General features: G+C 46.0%; 1 protein-coding gene across 2 annotated transcripts in view; it reads left to right on the forward strand.

Moving 5' to 3' along the window:
• The first annotated feature begins 9,320 nt into the window (after window positions 1-9,320).
• CLMP (CXADR like membrane protein) overlaps window positions 9,321-17,970 on the forward strand; it is a 40,747-nt gene continuing 32,097 nt past the window's right edge. Inside the window, exons 1-2 of one of the 2 annotated variants that reach the window (XM_058857158.1) lie at window positions 9,321-9,389; window positions 10,101-10,446. In XM_058857158.1, the coding sequence (XP_058713141.1) occupies window positions 10,296-10,446 (151 nt within the window). In that variant the 5' untranslated portion in view covers window positions 9,321-9,389; window positions 10,101-10,295. Of the gene's footprint in view, window positions 9,390-9,932; window positions 10,447-17,970 lie in introns of those variants that run through there. The other variant, XM_058857157.1, reaches the window with a different exon arrangement.

Below are 17,970 nucleotides of genomic sequence, written 5' to 3' on the forward strand. Positions count from 1 at the left end.
AGATGATGTGAAACAATCTGCATGTCTGGCTGGAACACTTCTTCCATTTTAACAGCCTTTTAATCATGTTCAGTAGAGTGGGGAGCTTCACCCAGGCACCAAGGAACAGCTCCCAAAAAGTCCCAACAAACATCGAGAAACCCAATTTTTGATGTGTACATCCAGCCTGAAATCCACATTGGTTATCAGCACAGGAGACATTCCAGTTAATCCCCTGCCTGCCTGCTCCATTCCATAACTCCCAGTTCAGCCCCTCAGCCACCCATCCATCCCTCTGCAGCCAGGTCCTGTCAGATCTGTGCCAAATTATTGCCAGGAGTGGCTGAATCCAGAGCTGTCAGTGCAGGATCTGGAGTGAGCAGCCACTCTCAGGGCATCAATCAACAGAACAAACAGCAAATTGAGCAGGGCTGAGTCTCTGCTTCAGAGCTCTCTCTGATTCCCAGAGATGAGGGATATTTGCTGCTCCATCCCTCCATCCTCATCCTCAACCCTTCAACAACAGCAGAGCTTTCACCTGGACGTGACTGAACAAAACACAGGGTAGGGGAAGGAAGAGCGAGCTGCACAAAAGAGATTTTATTACATTTATGATCACCTGGACAGGTGAGAGCTGTCTCAGCAGAAGGCCCCATCACAGATTTCATTTCCTAGCAGGTGTTAGAAAGCACAGCTGCTTTTTTGCAACCTTTCTCTGCCCCAGCTCGGCGTGGAATTCAAAGTAAACTCTGTCTCTCTTTCTCTTCTGAAACTCAGAGGATTCATAACTCCAGTCATGCAGTGAGGGGATCAAAATCATCTGCCAAACTACGGGTGGTGGTGCAGGAAAAGCTCACCAAAGGTTGAAAAAGACCCCAAGGATCATTAAATTCATTCTTTGGCCAAGAATCAACCTGCACAGAGCACCGAGTGCCACATCCATCCTAAGACTCAGAACAGCCAGGTAAATGTGATAGAACAGCTGGAGTTGATATCCTTTTATTCTGAAAGGCTAAAATCAATTTAAAGTCCAGGCAAAGGGCAGAGCATGGGCTGTCCCATCTGTCAGCAAAAACCCTTCAGGTACCCACAGCAGCACCAGTGATCCAGTGGCCCCCTCTCCCAGAAAATGAACGTCCTGGTGAATTTTCTCCCTGTTTTTCCTCTCTCTGTGAGGAATGGAACCCAGCAGCAGAGAAAGCTCCATCAGAGGAGGCAGAACTCACCTCCCCAGGGTGAGAGCACCCAGCATCCTCCTGCTCACACACAGCAGGGCACAACTTCCTACAATTTATTTCCCCGGGAGCTTTTCTGCTTCATCATCTCCCAGACATTTTATTTTGTCTTCAGCTCCAAAGAGACACACAATGTTCTGGGGAAAGATTTTGAAAGCATTTCCATTAACTGGCTTTTCCTCCTTTTTTTTTTTATTTTTTATTTTTATTTTTTTTCCCTTTTTGAAGGTCACTCATAAATAATTCAGAGCTACATACTGCAAGAACATGCAAAGCTCAACTTTGGACACAGACTGGAGCTAAAGGAGCGATTTCCATGAAGGAGGGATCACAGATCATCTGGGTGATGTTCCACACAGCACGGAAAGCTGCTCAAGCACAGCAATAATGCAGCACCGAGCACAAAAAACACACACGAGGTGCTTCAAGGAATTCAGTTGTGCACAGGAATCCTTGATCCTGTGACACAGGCAGAGGGTGATAGGCCACCTTATCTAAACACAGAGTTACAAGCACACAGCCACTCAGATTAAAGCTCAGCACTGTTTATGCTCTGTGAAATTCCTCAAGAGTGCTGGCGTGGGGTGGGAGATAAAAAATGGAGCCATGAATAGACCAGATCAAAATAATTGGGTTTATCTTTCATTTCCCAAGCTCTGTGGAGTGAAAATAGTTTAATTTTTTTCCAGTCTCTTAAGGCAGTGTACAGAAATTAGCTGTAAGCTCTGCTGGTTCAGAGCAAAACAATCAATACACAGGAGAAAAAATTCCAGATTCCACCTCAGCTTTCTACATCTCTTAAATCAAAGGTTTAATGTTTGGTTTTATTCCTCTGAGGCAGCGCTGGTGGGAGCAGGAGAGGGAAGTGCTCTCCCTCCCAGGTGGGGATTTTCAGTCTCCTTCCAAGGCTGGAGCTGCCATGGAGCCTGCCCAGCTTTCTGAGATTCCCCAGGGGCTGCAGCCTCCCTGCACAGCCCAAACCCTGCACTCACAGCACAGGAGCCCTCAGCTGATCACAGCACATCACCTTCAGCACATCCCTCAAGCCCTAAAAGACTCCATCTCACCCCAGCCATGTTTGCAGGGTTGATTAATTCCCTGAAATTCATTGCCATGACAAAAGACACGAGTGCTGCCCGAGACAGATCTGTCAAGCGTGTGTTAGGAGCAGGAAATGAGTCACCTAAATCTGGGATCCACTTTCCTGCAGCATCTGCTCCTCATCCGAGGGCAGAGCAGTGATAGCGAGCATCATCTTCCTCACAGGACACGCCAGGCTGGATCCAGCACACACAAGGAGGTGCAGCTGGTAACCCTGGAGGGCTGAGCCAAAGGGCCTGGCTGGTGAGCAGCTCGCTCCATGTGTGCTCCAGTGACAGGAGAAGGAAAATCCAGCTCCCAGTTCCTGCCAAAGGCACCGTGTTCTCCGTGGCTGTAGCAGCAGTGAGCCTCTCCAGCTGACTGCAGTGTACAAACCACATTTCTCCCCCACGCTGAGCAATTTCCATTCCTGACCTCTCTGTCCTTTTCCCCTCCCCTCCCCTTATTTTAAAAATATTTTGCATTTTAAGTTGGTCGAGGAAAAAAAATTTTTGGAGTTTGGAGCTTTTCCAGGTTGGAGCCTTCACGTCCCTGTCAGCAGAAGCCTCTGAGTCAAGAGAAAGAAATTTGCAAAAATCTGACACCTGCCACTTTCCATTGAGCTTTGGGTGGAAAATGTCCCTGGCCTCTTCCATTTTTAATGTCAGAGCCAGCCTGGCGGAAAAGATTACCTCAGGTAAAGTCACTGGGAACAGGAGCTGCCTGCCAAACCCCTCCCTCCCTCCCTCCCTCCCTCCCCTGCTCCACAGCTCCGGCTTTTCCAGGGATAATCCTCCACGGGGGAGCTGCACACAGCCCCCACAGCCTGGATTTCTGCTCTCAGGGGGTGTTTGGGTGTCCCTGGTGGGACCCCACTGTGCCCTCTGCACGTCCTCAGCAAGAGGAAGGAGCTCGTGTCAGGAGCTGGAAGAGGACAGGAGAGGATTGCTGCTCTCAGGGGGTGTTTGGGATGCAGGAACCCAATCCTGATGGGATTCTCTTGGGCAGGAATGGGGCAGGATGTGTGCTCTGCAATTCCTTCACAAGAAAAAACATCTCATCAGGAGCTGGAAAAGGACAGGAGAGGATTTCTGCTGTCGGGGGGTGTTTGGGATGCAGGAACCCAATCCTGATGGGATTCTCCTCACCAGGAACGGGGCAGAGTGTCCTCTCTGAAATCCTTCACAAGAAAAAACATCTCATTTCAGGAGCTGGAAGAGGACAGGAGAGGATTTCTGCCTCTCCTGGTGTATTTGTGAGGCCAGGAGCCAATCCTGATGGAATTCTCCTCACCAGGAACAGGGCAGAGTGTCCTCTCTGAAATTCCTTCCCAATAACACCAGCTGGTTTCTGGAGCTGGAGGAGATGCCAAAGCAGGAACCTCCACAGGTATTTAAAAGGTCTCAAATGCCATTTTCAGTCTTCAAGGGGAGAATCTCATTAGGAAAAAGCCTGGTTTGGTCCCAAATCTATAGGATTGTGTATTTTAGCCCTCCCCAGGCTGGGCTGCAGTAATAACAAATGAACAGCCTCCTCCTCTTCTTCACACCAGCATTTCCAGAGCTTTTTTGTGCTGCAAACCAGGGAGGGAAAAGGCATCTAAGGCTCTATTAGAGCTTCCTAGAGCCAGAAAGTTATTTGGTATATTGAAGCCTGTAGGATGCCTAAATTGTATCTTTATTCCTTTTAAGTTTTAAGCCTGTTTTTCCCTTCTTCTAATCCATATCTCACAACAAGAAATGAGTAAGTTTTCTAGTGAGTTTTTAGCTAATGCTTTAAAACCACGACAACAATCAGATCGCTCAGACATGGAAATCTGGAAGGAAAAAGGAATTCTTGAAGGAAACTCAGCAAGAGAATAGTTGAGAAATGGTTCCCTCATTGTACAAGCAAGAACTGTTGTGGCATGATTAGAGCATGATTTTAGCAGGTAGCACAGTAAATAAGGTCCATCTCCTAATTAGTACTGGACTAATTACTTTTTAAAAACCTTGAGCCTTCTGAAAAAAATTGGATTTAAGTTCTGCCACAGCTCCCATCCCTGACAGCACATGGAAAATCCACCAGCTCGCTCTGCTCCCTTCCCTGCCTGGGCTCACTGGGTATTCCTGCATTCCCTGGATCCCTGCAGGATCCCCCAGCCTGGGCTGAGCTCCCTGGCAGGGCTGGGTGCCCCAACTCAGGCATGGAAGAGTCCATGGAGAGGGTTCAGGGCAGGTCCCAGCCCTCTCTCAGCTTAATGGATTCCTTTAGCACAACACAAATTCCCTTTTTTAATCCAGTCCTCGGAGCAGTGCTCCAAAAGCACCACTTGGAGCTGAATTATTACAACCTGAATGTTCCAAAATAGAAGGAAATAAAAGCAAAAGAGATGTCATTTTTTTCCTCACTAATGTCATAAGATACTGATGCTCTTTATTTATTGATGGAGTGCTCTCACTCCAGCCTAGCAATCTCAACATCTTCATGAATATTTCTGTGCACAGGGGAAGGAGATCCTTCTGCTTCTTGCCTTTCTGCTGGGGCCATGAAAAAATGGGTTTCCTTTGAGATGCTGGGCTATTGCCTTTTGGCTACCAAGAAATAAACTCACCCTGGTTATCTGCTCTGAGTAAACTCCTTGTAATCCACAGAAATCCAGGTTCAAGTAGCCAGGAAGAGCTTGGAGAAATATTAATTTAATAATGATTAATTCACAGCGTGGGAAGGGCTTTTCCAAATCCTTGACCCAGGAATGGTCACAGGAGGTGGAAGGAGGGGAGGAACAGAACAGGAACTCCTGAGGGTGTTTTATCAGCCCCATATTAAGAAGCAAAAAGAGGGAACAGGATTCCTACAAAACATGAATGGCACTGGATGGGTCACTCCAACAGGCTGATCTGAAATGAAAATTCCAGCACTGGCTCCAGTGCCTCAGAGACTGAGACACAGATCAGGTGTCAGAAGAGATGTTCCTGTTAAAGCAGAGCAGCAGGAGCCTGGCAGGGGCAGCAGGAGCAGCTCCTGCTCCTGAGGGAAAAGCAGCTGCTCCCTGGTGCCCTGGAGCCATATCCCAATATTCCCATTTACACATTCCTGCCTCCTCCAGGCTGCCCCCAGCGCCCAAACAACTTGCTCAGAGCACAGAGAAGAAGATGGGAGCGTGAGGGAAGAGCTGAGACATTTCCTACTCCATTCCTGCCCTTTTTATTCCAGTGTTCCAGCTCCTCTGAGGGTCAGGGTTGAATTTCACCCAGTCCTGAAGCACAGGCAGGGCTGTATGGGAAACTGAGAGCATCACCCACAGCACAGATCCCATGGTCCTGTTCCTTGGGCTCATTTCCTCTCTCCTCTCCCGTGTCCTTTGGGTTTAACTGGACTGGGACTGTCAGGAGAGGTTCAGCAAGCGAGCAGGAAGCTCCCCAAGTGTCCTTCAGCCACCCAGAGTCAGCGTCACAGCCCCAGTGACCACAGGAGCTGAAAGAGCAGGTCTGGGATCCCTCACTCCTTCCACTTCACATTAAATTAGTAATAGCCGTTAAATGATGATCTTAGATGGCATTATTTAAACATAACCTCGCAGGACATTTGCCTGGAGCAGGAGCTGAGGGATGATGTAGCTCAGCTATGCATGAGTGTACAACAACATCTGTGCACGTGGAGATGGGTCCAGCAGTTTTTGAAGCATATGGACACCCAAACAAGCTGAAAAATCAGGATTTTATAATGGATACGATAATTTTTAAACAGCCTGGAGGCCTCCCATTTGTAGCCACCTCCCTTAAATATCAAAAATAGGAGTTTTGCACCCAAAAATCTCAGGGATTTCAGGAAATCTTCAAAGAAATACCTCAGGTCACCTACACAGAGTTCTCATCCTTTATTTATTAGTGCAACAGGACTCCAAGGAGGGTTTGCAGTAATTAAATAGAGCAGTTACATTGGTGGTAAGCAGCACAATTAAAGCTGAGCTTCAGGCCCAGTGACACCATCTTCAGCCCTTCAGCATCTTTCTTGCTGTTTTCCTGTATTTTACTCTCAATAAAGCTCAGTTTGTGCACTCAAATCCCTCCCCAGCACTAAAAAAACCACACTTTGAAATGTTAAAGCATCCAGGGATTTTTACCTTGCACTAAAAGAAACAATTTGTCTTTTTCAGAGCCCTTACTTCCACATAAATACCTCTTCCTGGCCACTTCATTCAGCTTTTCCTCCAACAGCTTCTATTATTATTACATATAAATTCATGAATAAATTAATCAAAAAATGAAGATTTTCAAGCTTGCAAGCCACTCATTTTCTTTGCCACTTGTCCCTGAGCCCCCCTGTTTAATCCCCTGAACACCACACCTGCATTCCTCTGTACCCTCACATTTTTCCCTTGTAGCTGGGGCCTGAAACTTGAAAGAAAAGAGAAATTATTGTTTGCTTATGATGCCTTGGTGCATTTTTTTTTAGGCCAGTGGGTGATGTTTTCTTCTCAGGAGTGTTTTTAGGGCTTGGCTTGTAAACAAAGGTCTTGTATTGTAAAAATATTTAAAGATTTTTATGGTGATAAAAGGTAAACCTTGTAGGTTTTAGCCTGGTTTGCTTTCTAGTAAGGATTCAATGTAAGTGGTTTGTGCTCTGTTCTTGGTTTTTGAAGCATCAGAGTGAAGTTAGAAGGTTAAAAATGCTCTTTGTGTGAGGAACAATTTACTTTGACTCTTGAGTTACAGCCTCACAGGGGAAAAGAAGACTATAAAAGAATAATAGGGGTGTTTTCCCCTCAAACAAAAATAAACCTCGGAGCTCTGTGCACTGAGACCCTGAGCTGGAGCTTTAAAGAGCTTTTTAGTTGTTTTCTTTTCCCTCAAATACATTTACTGACACTGTGAGCGCTAAGCCTCATTGAAGGGATATTTTCCTACTGATACCAAATGACAAATTGTGCTTTTATAATCAATTATTGAAGCCTGGCTGAGAGAAGAGAGCTCCTTCAACAACAACAACTTCACAAAGCAGCGTCTGGCTCCCACAAAACACAAAGCAGCCTTTTCTACAGTTGCTGATTGTGAAAACAAATCTGTGTGAAGGGTTTTTATTCCTCCCCTAACATTTTTTTTGGTTGTCTGAGGTTTGTTTGTGCCATTTGGTGCTGCACGCCCCAAAAACAGAACAGAAATGATGTTTGCTCAAGAGATTCCAAGTGATGAATGAATTTTGTTCTTTTAGTGCCTTTCTCAAGAAGCTGCTCAGATAATTTTAACTGAGAGAGGTAAACTGATAACAGGGGATCTTGGAGAAGAAACCATAATGAACCAGCACCAATAGTGAGAGTTTTGGGGAGAAAATGCAGCTTTTGGATATGTTTTGGGTGATGGGGACATTAAAACACCACTAAGAAGAGAATGAGCAGCACTGGGGGACAACTCAGGCTCAAGGAGGTGTTTCCTTGGAGGAGGAAGAGCAAAGTGAAAGAAATCAATTTACCAACAAAAAAAATCAGTTGGGATTAGAGAGAGGACCCACAGATGCTAATTGGGGTATAAAACCATGTTAAACAGGCTCTTGGGATGGGAGACTTTTATAATTGAAGATTGAAGATTGAAGATTGAAGATTGAAGATTGAAGATTGAAGATTGAAGATTGAAGATTGAAGATTGAAGATTTAAAATTTAAGACTGAAGATTGAAGATTGAAGATTTGCTTTCTGAAAGGTTTGATCATCCAAATGTCAAGGGGTCAAAACAGGGGCAGCTGAACAAAAACTGTCCTGTGGCCCAAGAGGATTTCTGCAGATTTTTGGAGCCAGGTGTTTTAATCTGAGTTGAAAAATTGGGTTCTGTCACCATCAGTACAGGAATTCTGAAATACCAAAAAACGAATTCAGTTTATCAGAGTTTTAACGATTTTTTTTGCTTTAATGCTGGTCTCCAGCACCAGTTTCCCTTCCCCTGCTCTCCCTGGTGAGAATTCCTGATCCCATGGAGCTCCAGGTGAGAGCTGCCACAAACCCCCTGGAAGGAATTCTCCCCTCCTGGGAAAACAAAGTGCTGCAGAGAGCAGCTTTTAAAAAGCAAAAATATTTTTTATTTTAAAAATAAATCTTTATTTGGGGGAGGCTGGGCAGGCAGTGCAGGGTGCCAGCACTCCTCTCCCTCTCCCTGGGGAGGAATTGATCCCATTAAATCCATCAGGATGCTGGGAATTCACAGCAGAGCCTGGGACATCTTCTGTCACACTTGTAATGCACAGAGACAAGCTCGGTGCTGCCTGGCCTGCAGAGCAGTGGAGGCATTAAAGGAATTTTTCTCCACTGATTCATGTCCTGCTCTGAGAATCAAGAGGGGTTTAGGCCCATTCAAAGGGAAACCAGCAGCAGGTCTGGTCAAGCATGGGGGGAAAGGTTCTGGAGGAATCTCGGGGTTTGGTTGTGTGGGATGGACAGAGCTGTGATATTCACCTCATCAAGGTTAGGTTTGGATAGTCTACATTAGATAAAAATGCTGTTTAAAACGTGATACAGAGAGAAAATCAGTTCTGGAGAGGAGGAGCCAAATGCTGCTCTTGTCTCCATCTGAGGCTGGGAAGGGCAAATAAAACTTTCATGAAACTGGGTCCAGAAGGATGATTTTTATCCCTTTAATTCTCTCTGGATCTGCCCAAATCTAGGGTTTGATTTTGGCAGCACTCTTTGTTGTCTTCCCATAAATACCTACAGAGCTCTGTCATGAACACCAAAGGTCCCAAATTCCTTCAGAGCTTCCAAGAGTTGTGGCCTCGCTGAGGGCTCCATAAATATTTCTGTATTTCATAAAAAACAGAATATCCTGAACAGAAGGTGACCAAAAAGATTCACCAAATCCAGCTCCTGGCTCTGTGCAGGGTTTGTCTTCATCCCTGGAGAGGCAGAGCAGCATTTTACCCCTGATTTTTTGGGGGAGAGTACAGAGAAATGGTGTGTGGGTGGGTGGAGTTACACGGGGAAAGAAAGCTTGGAAAATTGGAGTGTGATGTCCCAAACCACAGGCTGGCAGCCTTGCCCACGGTTTGCTGCTTTCCTCCAGGCTTTACAAACACTTTCATAACTGTTCTAAGGGGGAGAATCTTTGCTCTGGATTCCGAGGCAGTGAGGTGGGTAAATCTGCTTTATTTCCCTTCTGCTGCATGTGCTGGCTATTTCTTTACGGGGCACCTGAGGTGATTTTTAAAACTTGCTCCCCTGCACGAGGGTGAAGCTGAAGATGGGCTGGAAAGGTCTCTCTCTGTGCCTTAAAATGCCTTTTGGGAGGGAGTTAAAACTCACAGCCCAGAGCCACCAATTTCTGCTTGGCTGAGCTTTCCCTCATCGGTGAAGCACGGCTACAACCTGAAATTAAATCCATTTTTGGGGGGATTTCTTTCTTTCCTCAAAATGCAAGAGGAAAACCGCGCAGCAGGCAGAGCGAGTGTTCCAGCAAGCCCGAAATCTCCAATTTCCAGAGCAGAAAAGAGCCCAAAGCTAATGCATCCAGGGGAGTGTGTTTATCCTCCTGAGGAGCTTTTTCCAAGAGTCTCCCTCCAACCCCTGAGTGACAAATCAGATTTTTTATTTTTTTTTTTTTTTTTCATGCTGGATTTTTTCTTTTTTTTTTTTTTTTGCTGCCTCCAAACTTAACTGTTTTGCCACGGGAGAAATCCTCATGTTTCTCTTTTAAATATCTGTATTCTTGCTGGAAATCTACCTCACCCACATGACTGGTCTTCACTATTAATCCCAGCTGATGGCAGGGAGGGGCTGTGGTGGGAGGCAGCCATGTGGTGAACATTGAGCTCAGTGTTTTCCCCCTCTCCTCTCCTCTCCAGACAGGCAAAATTGTTCTGTGCTGCCGTGGATGTGAAGTCCTTGCCGCGCTGCCTCTGCCTCTTCTCGCCCAGAAACTCCCAGAATTTGCAGGAGATCCCAAATTCAAGCAGCTCTGGCTGGATGTGGATGGAAGATGGAGCAGGGGATGAATAGCAGGAGGGAAGAAAGGGTGAAGTTGGTTATTTTTCTGGCACATGGATGCAATTACGCTCAGTGCATTCCAGAGGCGTTCCTTTGAATCCCGTGCAGGTCTGCCTGCCGTCCTTGGGAGAGAGGAAGAAAAAAGGGAGGAAAAGTCCCTCTGGCTGGGAGACGGAATGTCTGCATTCTCAATCCTCTTCTTAGGTACGTTGGCTTTTTGGTGTCGCTCAGTTTTTATTTAATCAAACTTCCACGAGCCTGCTCCGTGTGCCTGAAATCCGTTCCTGGTGAGTTGGAGAAAAGGGGTTTGTGACGAGGAAACTTTTATGGAAAACTGGAATTTCAGTGGTGTTTGAGTTCTGGTCCTTTCCTGGTCGCTTTATGAGCAGGTTGACAGCCAGAGACCTCTGATTATCCAGATTAATTTTAAAAAGTCAAACAGACTCGTTTGGGAATGTTTGTCTCTTGTTTAAAGAGGGCAGCGCTTTTCAGGGATAAACGAGAGAGGGGCAAAAGAAGGTGAATAAAATGTCTTTGTTTCAGGCAGAGTGTCAAATTTGTGCAACTGTGTTGAATTGTTGGGCACTGGGCGTTCAGAGCTTGAAAATAAAAAGGGGTTATTGTTTCCAATGGATGGCTAAGATTAGAAACAGATGTGTTGGAGCACAGGAGGGAGGAGTTGGGGGAGAAAAGGATGCGAGAAGGGGGAAAGGTGAGAAAGGGCTGCTGAAAGGAGGGAAAGATTTGTTGAGGAGGAGAGGAGCAGAGAATGGAAAAAGAGGAAGGAAAAGGAGAGTGAAGGAAAGCTGGAGGGCTGTGGGGAGAAGAGTTGGCAGCCCTGAGGAGGCTCCTGCTCCTCCAGGGGCACTGCAGGGTGAGCTGTGGCTCCCTGCTCCTGCCAGGCACCAGCCCAGCCCTCTGCCAGGGCACAGCCTGGCAACCCCAGGGCCCCTGGGTGTTGGGAACCTGGCTCCAGGTGTGGGGACTGGGCTGGCCTCAGTTTCCCTGGGAGGAGCTGTGGGACAGGCACAGGAGGGTTTTCCAGCAGCTCTAAAGGATTGTGGCAGGAGAAGCCCAGTTCCAGCCTCCCAGGTGTGGAATGGGGGCCAGAGAGGGAGGTTTGGTGACCAAATTCGACGTTTGTACGGTGCTGATAAATGGAGGAGTGGTTTTTGCACTGGGGATTGCTGTTGGCAAAGGTTTTATCCGTAGGGACGCGATGGGGTTTGGATGTGCTGGAGGATCCGGGCAGCACTTTGTGCCCTGCACATCTGCTCTGGCCATTTGTGGTGGGCAGTGCTCGAAGAGGACTCCAGGAGAGGAGAGAGCAGGGTTAGGAACAGCTCAGCTCCTGCCAGGGGCTGCTCAGCCCTTCCAAAAGTGGAAATTTGGGACGCAGAAGGGTTGGTCGCTCACCTTGCCGATGGAGACAATGGGAATTGCAGTCTTTGATCCTGAATATTCCAATATGCCGAAGGTTTGGAGCAGAAGTGTGAAAAAAGAGGTTCACTTTTTTTTTTGTATCATTTAAAAAGTTTAATAAAAAGACCGTTAGGCAACAGAAATAAAGCAAAATGAACAAATCCATCTGGGTGCCTCAGCATTCAGCCAAGAGCAGCCCTTACTAACAAAGGATTGTTCCTTAAAAGCACCAATCTCCTGCATATTCATAGATTCTTATGCATGATTCAAACATTCCTCTTAAATTTAGATGTTCCTCTGTTTAGTTTCAACTGCTCCCCCCAGCAGATCAATCTTTCTCGTGGCTCCTTGCAGTCTCACACTCCCCACTAACAGAGCTTCAATAAATTCCTCCCTTGGAGCTCTGTCTTCATCTGGATAAGATAATCTAAGAATGCAGGGCAGGTTTCTGACTGTCTTTTCATTCTCTGGGTTATATGAACAAAAGCAATCTTTATTTTAATACCATGCTACAGCCTAAGAAATACATGTATGTATCACACCACTATTTCTAACTTTCATCAACAGCAGAAATAATAGAAACTACATTAATACAGCCAGGCTTTCCAATGTTATACATATAATAATAATTTTAATATCTGTGGAAAGCCAATAATACAAGATGTATCTATAACAGAAGGAACAAACTGTTGCCCCAGAAAAGCTGGGTTTGTCTGGGATATAATGAAACTCACCTTTGCTGCTTTTATCTGTAAAACACGAGTGGTTTTATCCAGGTATCCTCAGCATCTCCACCATGACAGGAACACAGGAATGCCCCACAAAAGACACTTTGCCCTCACCTGGAGTCAGGTTTCTCAGCCTCTCCTGTCCAAGCACTGGTGAGGGCAGAATTGTGTTCAAAGCCCCGAGCAGAACCTGGAATGTTTTGTTTCCTGGTCTTGCAGTGGTCACTGAGCTTTACCTGCCTTGCCAGCAGAGGATTGGGTCCTTCTGCTCCTTGTGCAGCTTCACCAATATTAGGAACAAGTCCAGGGAAAAGCAGGGAAATGTTCCCTGTTCCCTCCTGAACACGAGGAGGCTGGAGACTCTGATTTGCTGGCTAAAGCCTGGATTTTCTGCAGTTAAAATCTACAGAACTCCCAGTGATCTCTTGATAATTTTTTTTTTTTTTTCTGATAAAACGAAAACTAATGTGGAAAAGATGGAATTTAGAGAAGCCTTGAGAGGAAAGTTTGTGTTTTCATCCCAACAACGTGGCTAAAACACACAATTCTTGTCTTGTGCACTGTTTACCTCTCTGGAGCACACCAGCAGCTGTGTGAGGAGACAGGAAACGAGAGCCAATCTGTCTGAAGGAGACTTTATTCAAACAAGACAAGATGAAAGACTTTGCTGAGTGTGGACAGGCTCAGTTTGCCAGGAGAGGCTGAGGAAGGGAATTGAGGAAGGGAAGGTGGCCCAGGCTCTACCTGTAAGTGTGACATGAGTGTGACCAGCTGAGGAGTGAGAATCAGCTGGCCCAAACTCCCTCTGTAACACACTGCACCCTTGAAAATCAAGATTTTGAAGCTGTTCTTCACTTCTGAGTGGAAGAAGTTCATAACAGAATGTTGCATTTTTCACCCGATGAAGAAGTAGCCAATGCTTTCATTGGAATGTGTTCCTGAATTGGTTTAAATTTGATGGGGTGGGAAATCTCCTGTGTTCCCCCCACTCCAAGTAAATGATGAGAGTTTTTAATGACCCTTCCATTCAAGGAAAAAGCTCATTTTCTCCTGATCAGAGCAGCTGCTGGGGGTGATTATTGGTGTGCCTAGCTTTGTCACTGGTTCCATGTGCTTTTCCCGTAGCTGTTGGCTGGTGTGAGCGCTCTGCCCTGCAGGAACTGCTGGATTTGGGGACCAAAGCAGGAATTGTGCCAACCCCAAACCACTCACCCACCATCCTGCTGTGGGCAGCACCCCTCCCCAGCGCTGTTAGGGCTCCTCCACCACAAAATAACCATCTGATCAGTGTGGTTTTTATTATTAGCATTACCTGTGGGAGCTGGGGTGCTGCTGAGAGCAGAAATCCTGAGCAGCTCAGCCTTGCCCTGCAAGCTCTGAGGTCGAGGAGTCTCTTTCAGCGCTGTCCCAGGGCGCTGCAGCGGTGGCACCGAGCACCCAGCCTCCTCCTGTCTCACTGCACAGGGAAAAAGGTTATGGAGGAGCTCCTTGCAGGGCTGCTGGAGTGAGGAATTGCCTCTGACAGCAGGCATTTGCCCAGGTATCCACGGGCTGGTACTGGGAAATCCGAGATGATGCAGCGCCGGGGCTGCCCGGGGCTGTGCTCTGCTGGAAAACCCTGCCCAGGCTTTTACAAACCCTGTCCTTGGCATCCTGCTCCCTAAACCCTCCTATCCTCTGCCACAGCAAAGCAAAACACACTGGGATATTTGGGTTTTTTTAAAGAAGTGCCCCCCTCTCTCAGGGAATTGTGAATTTAATGGGATGCTGCTGCCTAGGAGTAGTGGAAACCAAAGGAGAGAAATTTCAGGGTGCTTCAAACAAAGCTCATGGACCTTTATTTCCCAGAAACCAAAGGAGACAGGTTTCAGGGTGCTTAAAACAAAGCTCATGGACCTTTATTTCCCAGAAACCAAAGGAGACAGATTTCAGGGTGCTTAAAACAAAGCTCATGGACCTTTATTTCCCAGAAACCAAAGGAGACAGGTTTCAGGGTGCTTAAAACAAACCTTGTGGACCTTAATTCCTGTTGCTTTTCCAGAAGAAGTAAAAGAACCAAAGGAGAGTTTTCAAGGTGCTTAAAAGAAAGCTTTTGGACCTTAATTCCTGCTGATTTTCCAGGAGTAAACCCAAAAGAGACAGTTTTCAGGTTGCTTAAAGTAAAGCTTGTGGATCTGTACTCCTGCTGATTTTTCAGGAGTAAAAACCAAAGGAGACAGTTTTTAGGTTGTTTAAAACAAAGCTTGTGGACCTCTATCACTGCTGATTTCCCAGAAATAGAAGAAACCAAAGGAGATTGTTTCCAAGTTGCCTAAAACAAAGGTCATGGACCTCTATTTCTGCTGATTTTCCAGATATTTCCAGAATTTCTCAGTGATAACTACAATATATTTGCTATTTTCCAGTTTTCTTTGGCTCCTTCTCTTGCCTTTGACTGTCCCATGGTGCTGAAGGTTGGTGGCACAAGGGCTTTGCTTCATTTTCTTATAACATTGAGCACAAACCTTGGCTCAGGAGTGGTGTAAAAACCAACCTGCAGCTGTGAAAGAGGGTTTTGTGTGTGATTTCTGTGTCTTGATTTCACCTCCCCTTTGTCACTGGCTCCTGAAGGAATGCAGGGAACTCGGTGGTGTATTTAGATTTAAAAAAGGACTGTTCTCCCCAGGACTTCGTGGAATTGATAATAATTTCTCTCAAATTCCAAGAGCAGACAACAAAACATCGACTGTGTGAGATATTCAGGCTGTTAGAGGAGAGTGGATTTCATTCCAAGTCTTGCTCAGAACGCTGCTCTGGGAATACCTGAGTAAAAAGGGAATAAAGGAAAGCAGAGGATCAATTTGGAACTCCAGGGGGAATTCAAAGGAGCCAGACATATCTGAGTTGGAAGAATATCAGGGTTAACACTCCTCACTCCAATTCTTCCAAAGCCAAGGATGGTTTGCATCAAATATTTCCTTTCTAAACCCTTGATGATATATTGCCTGTTTTTCCTCTAGTGGTGCTTTGTTTTGTATGAAATAGTTGGGATTTTTAACATCTAAAAACAAAAGAAGTTTATTTTTGAGGAGTTTTTTTTGTCCTTTCAGTTTTTTCCACTTTACCACAAGGAAGAAAAGAGTAACCTGCCAGAGTGAGGAAAAACAGCATGCCAAAACTGTGGAGAAGAATTCATTTTTATGGGGAGTAGAGCCAGAGGGAAGGCAACTTTCCTGAATTTCCCATGGAAAACAAGTGGTGTTTTGCCTTTGTACCCACCCTAGACTTGTCTCCCCCACATAGAATTAGTGGTTTTTGGATATTTTGTGTAAGAGCAGCACGAGCTTCTTCCCAGAAATGCCATGGCACAACTGGCAGGGAGATATCCTGGTGTTTATCCTCAGGATCACAACAAACACCCCTGTTCTCCTCCAGGCAAACACGGGGTTTTGTAGGGGATTCAGCAGCTCTGCAATCTGGGATTTGTTTTTGAAAGAGATGTTAACGCTCCCTCTGCCACTCTTAAATGCATTTGGAAAATCTTTTATTCCTTGTTAGGCTGGACTAAAACCTGTGTGTAGCAGCAGTAGAATGAGGTGCTGCAAGCTGTTTTCTGTGCCTTTCCTCCACAGTTTTGGTCAAAATACACTTTAAATTTCTAATTAAACAACCCCTGTGTTAGCCCAGGCTGCAGGCAGTGTTTGTGCCTCCGAAATGTGTTTTATGTGCACATCTTGTGTGCTACAGAAGAGGCTGCTCTGGGAGCAGAGGGAGATTGGTGGTGCCTTGTTGAAAAGATGAATGGGTCTGTTTTGGTTGTTGTTTTTTGGGTTCTTTTTTTTTGTTGTTGGTTTTTTTTCCCCCCAAAGCTGTGTCTTCATCCGTTTTTAGAAATGCTTGGTTTACAGAAGCAGCCCAGCAAAAAGTCAAGGGTGAAGTCAGGTCAGGGAGGTCTGTGAATAGAGCCTCAAATGACAGGACAGTGCAGGAAGCACAACAATGGAAAATGTGTGAAAAGTCAACAGGCACGGGGCTGAATTCCAACTTGTTCATCTCCTGGGCCCTCTCCTGCAGCCACCTCTGCCAGCCAGGGCTAAAATGTGTTTCCTTGGCCAGAGTGCAGGGCAGGTGAATGCAGCAGGAACCTGGAGCTCTGCACTGGGTTATCAACCCAGAATAAAGCTGCTCCTTCGTCCCAGAAATATCCCAGCCCTGGAGGAGGAGGATGGGCTCCAGGCCAGGCTCTCCTCAGCCACACCTTGGCACCTGGGTTTATTTATCTGACTCCTTAAAGAGTTCTGTCTCTTCTTTGCAATGAGTTGGAAAGAGGACAGAGCAGCTCTAAGGTGCTGAATGCGATAGAAGGCCACAAAAACCCATCCTGTCCTCATCTGCTCCTTCCCTTTCTCCAGGAAATCATTTGGCAGCTGAAAAAGGCAAATGTTTAACTCCACTTTCCCAGCCCTGGCCCCACGGTGTCAGATTTGCTGTCCCACAAGGATCAATTCACATCCCAGCACACTCCCAGCCTCTCCTCCTGCCCAGGAGCTGCCACTTCATTTTTTTGTGCAGGAAAACGGGGGCTGACCCCTGTCCAGATGTGACTGACTGGGTGGAAAGGCTGGAGTTCAGCTCAGTGCCTGCAGCTGAATTGCTTTTGGAGGGAAAAGGTCGGTGAGGACTGGGGTGTGCTTGTGACATTGCCTGGCTGCTCTGAACTGGAGCGTGCGGGGTTAGAGGCGAGGGATGACCACTGGGCTGGGCTTGGGTCACTCAGAGAAGGCTTTGATTGCCTCCAGCAGGGCCATATTGCACAGGGAATGTGAAAAACGAGGTTCACATCATTTTTATAGAATTTAAAAGTTTAATAAAAAAGACAATTAGGAGAAAAAAATAAAGTATACAAATATGGCCGGGTGTCTCTGCATTCACCTCACTGACAAAGGATTGTCCCTTAAAAACAGAACCCTGCTACATATCCATAAATTCTCACATATTCAGACATTCTTCTTAGGATCTTTGGTGTTCTTCTGGTTTAGTTTTCTCTTGCCCCCTTCCCAATAGATCAATCCTCTTGGTGCCATCGAGATTTACATTCCCTGATACCAGAAATGCAATAAATTCCTCCCCCCCAGAGTTCTGGTCACTGCTGTCTTCATCTGGATGAAATAGTTTAAGAATGCAGGGGGTCTCTAACCATCTTTTTCAGTCTTTGGGTTATACAAACAAAAGCAGTTTTTGTTCTAATACTGTGCCATAGCCTAACATACATGTATTATACCACTATTTCTAAATTTCATCAATAACAGAAATAAAGAAAACTATATTAATAAAACAAAATTTCTCATTCTTATACACATAACATTCATTTTAATATTTGCAAAAAGCCAACAAAATAAAATGTATCTATAACAGGGAACATTTAGAGCACAGCTGGGAGAGGGGGAAGCTCAGACACAGGTGGGTGCAGGCTGCTGGTGGTGATGGAGCAACTGGAACATGGCAAAAACCTTCCAAGTCCTGTTCCTCCTGCTACACCCCAAATGTGGGCACAGTGGTGATGTGCAGGTTGTTAACAAACAGCTGAATCCAAGCTGAA

Source organism: Poecile atricapillus, chromosome 25 (assembly GCF_030490865.1).
Source record: "Poecile atricapillus isolate bPoeAtr1 chromosome 25, bPoeAtr1.hap1, whole genome shotgun sequence".
In the NCBI taxonomy this organism is placed as follows: Eukaryota; Metazoa; Chordata; class Aves; order Passeriformes; family Paridae; genus Poecile; species Poecile atricapillus.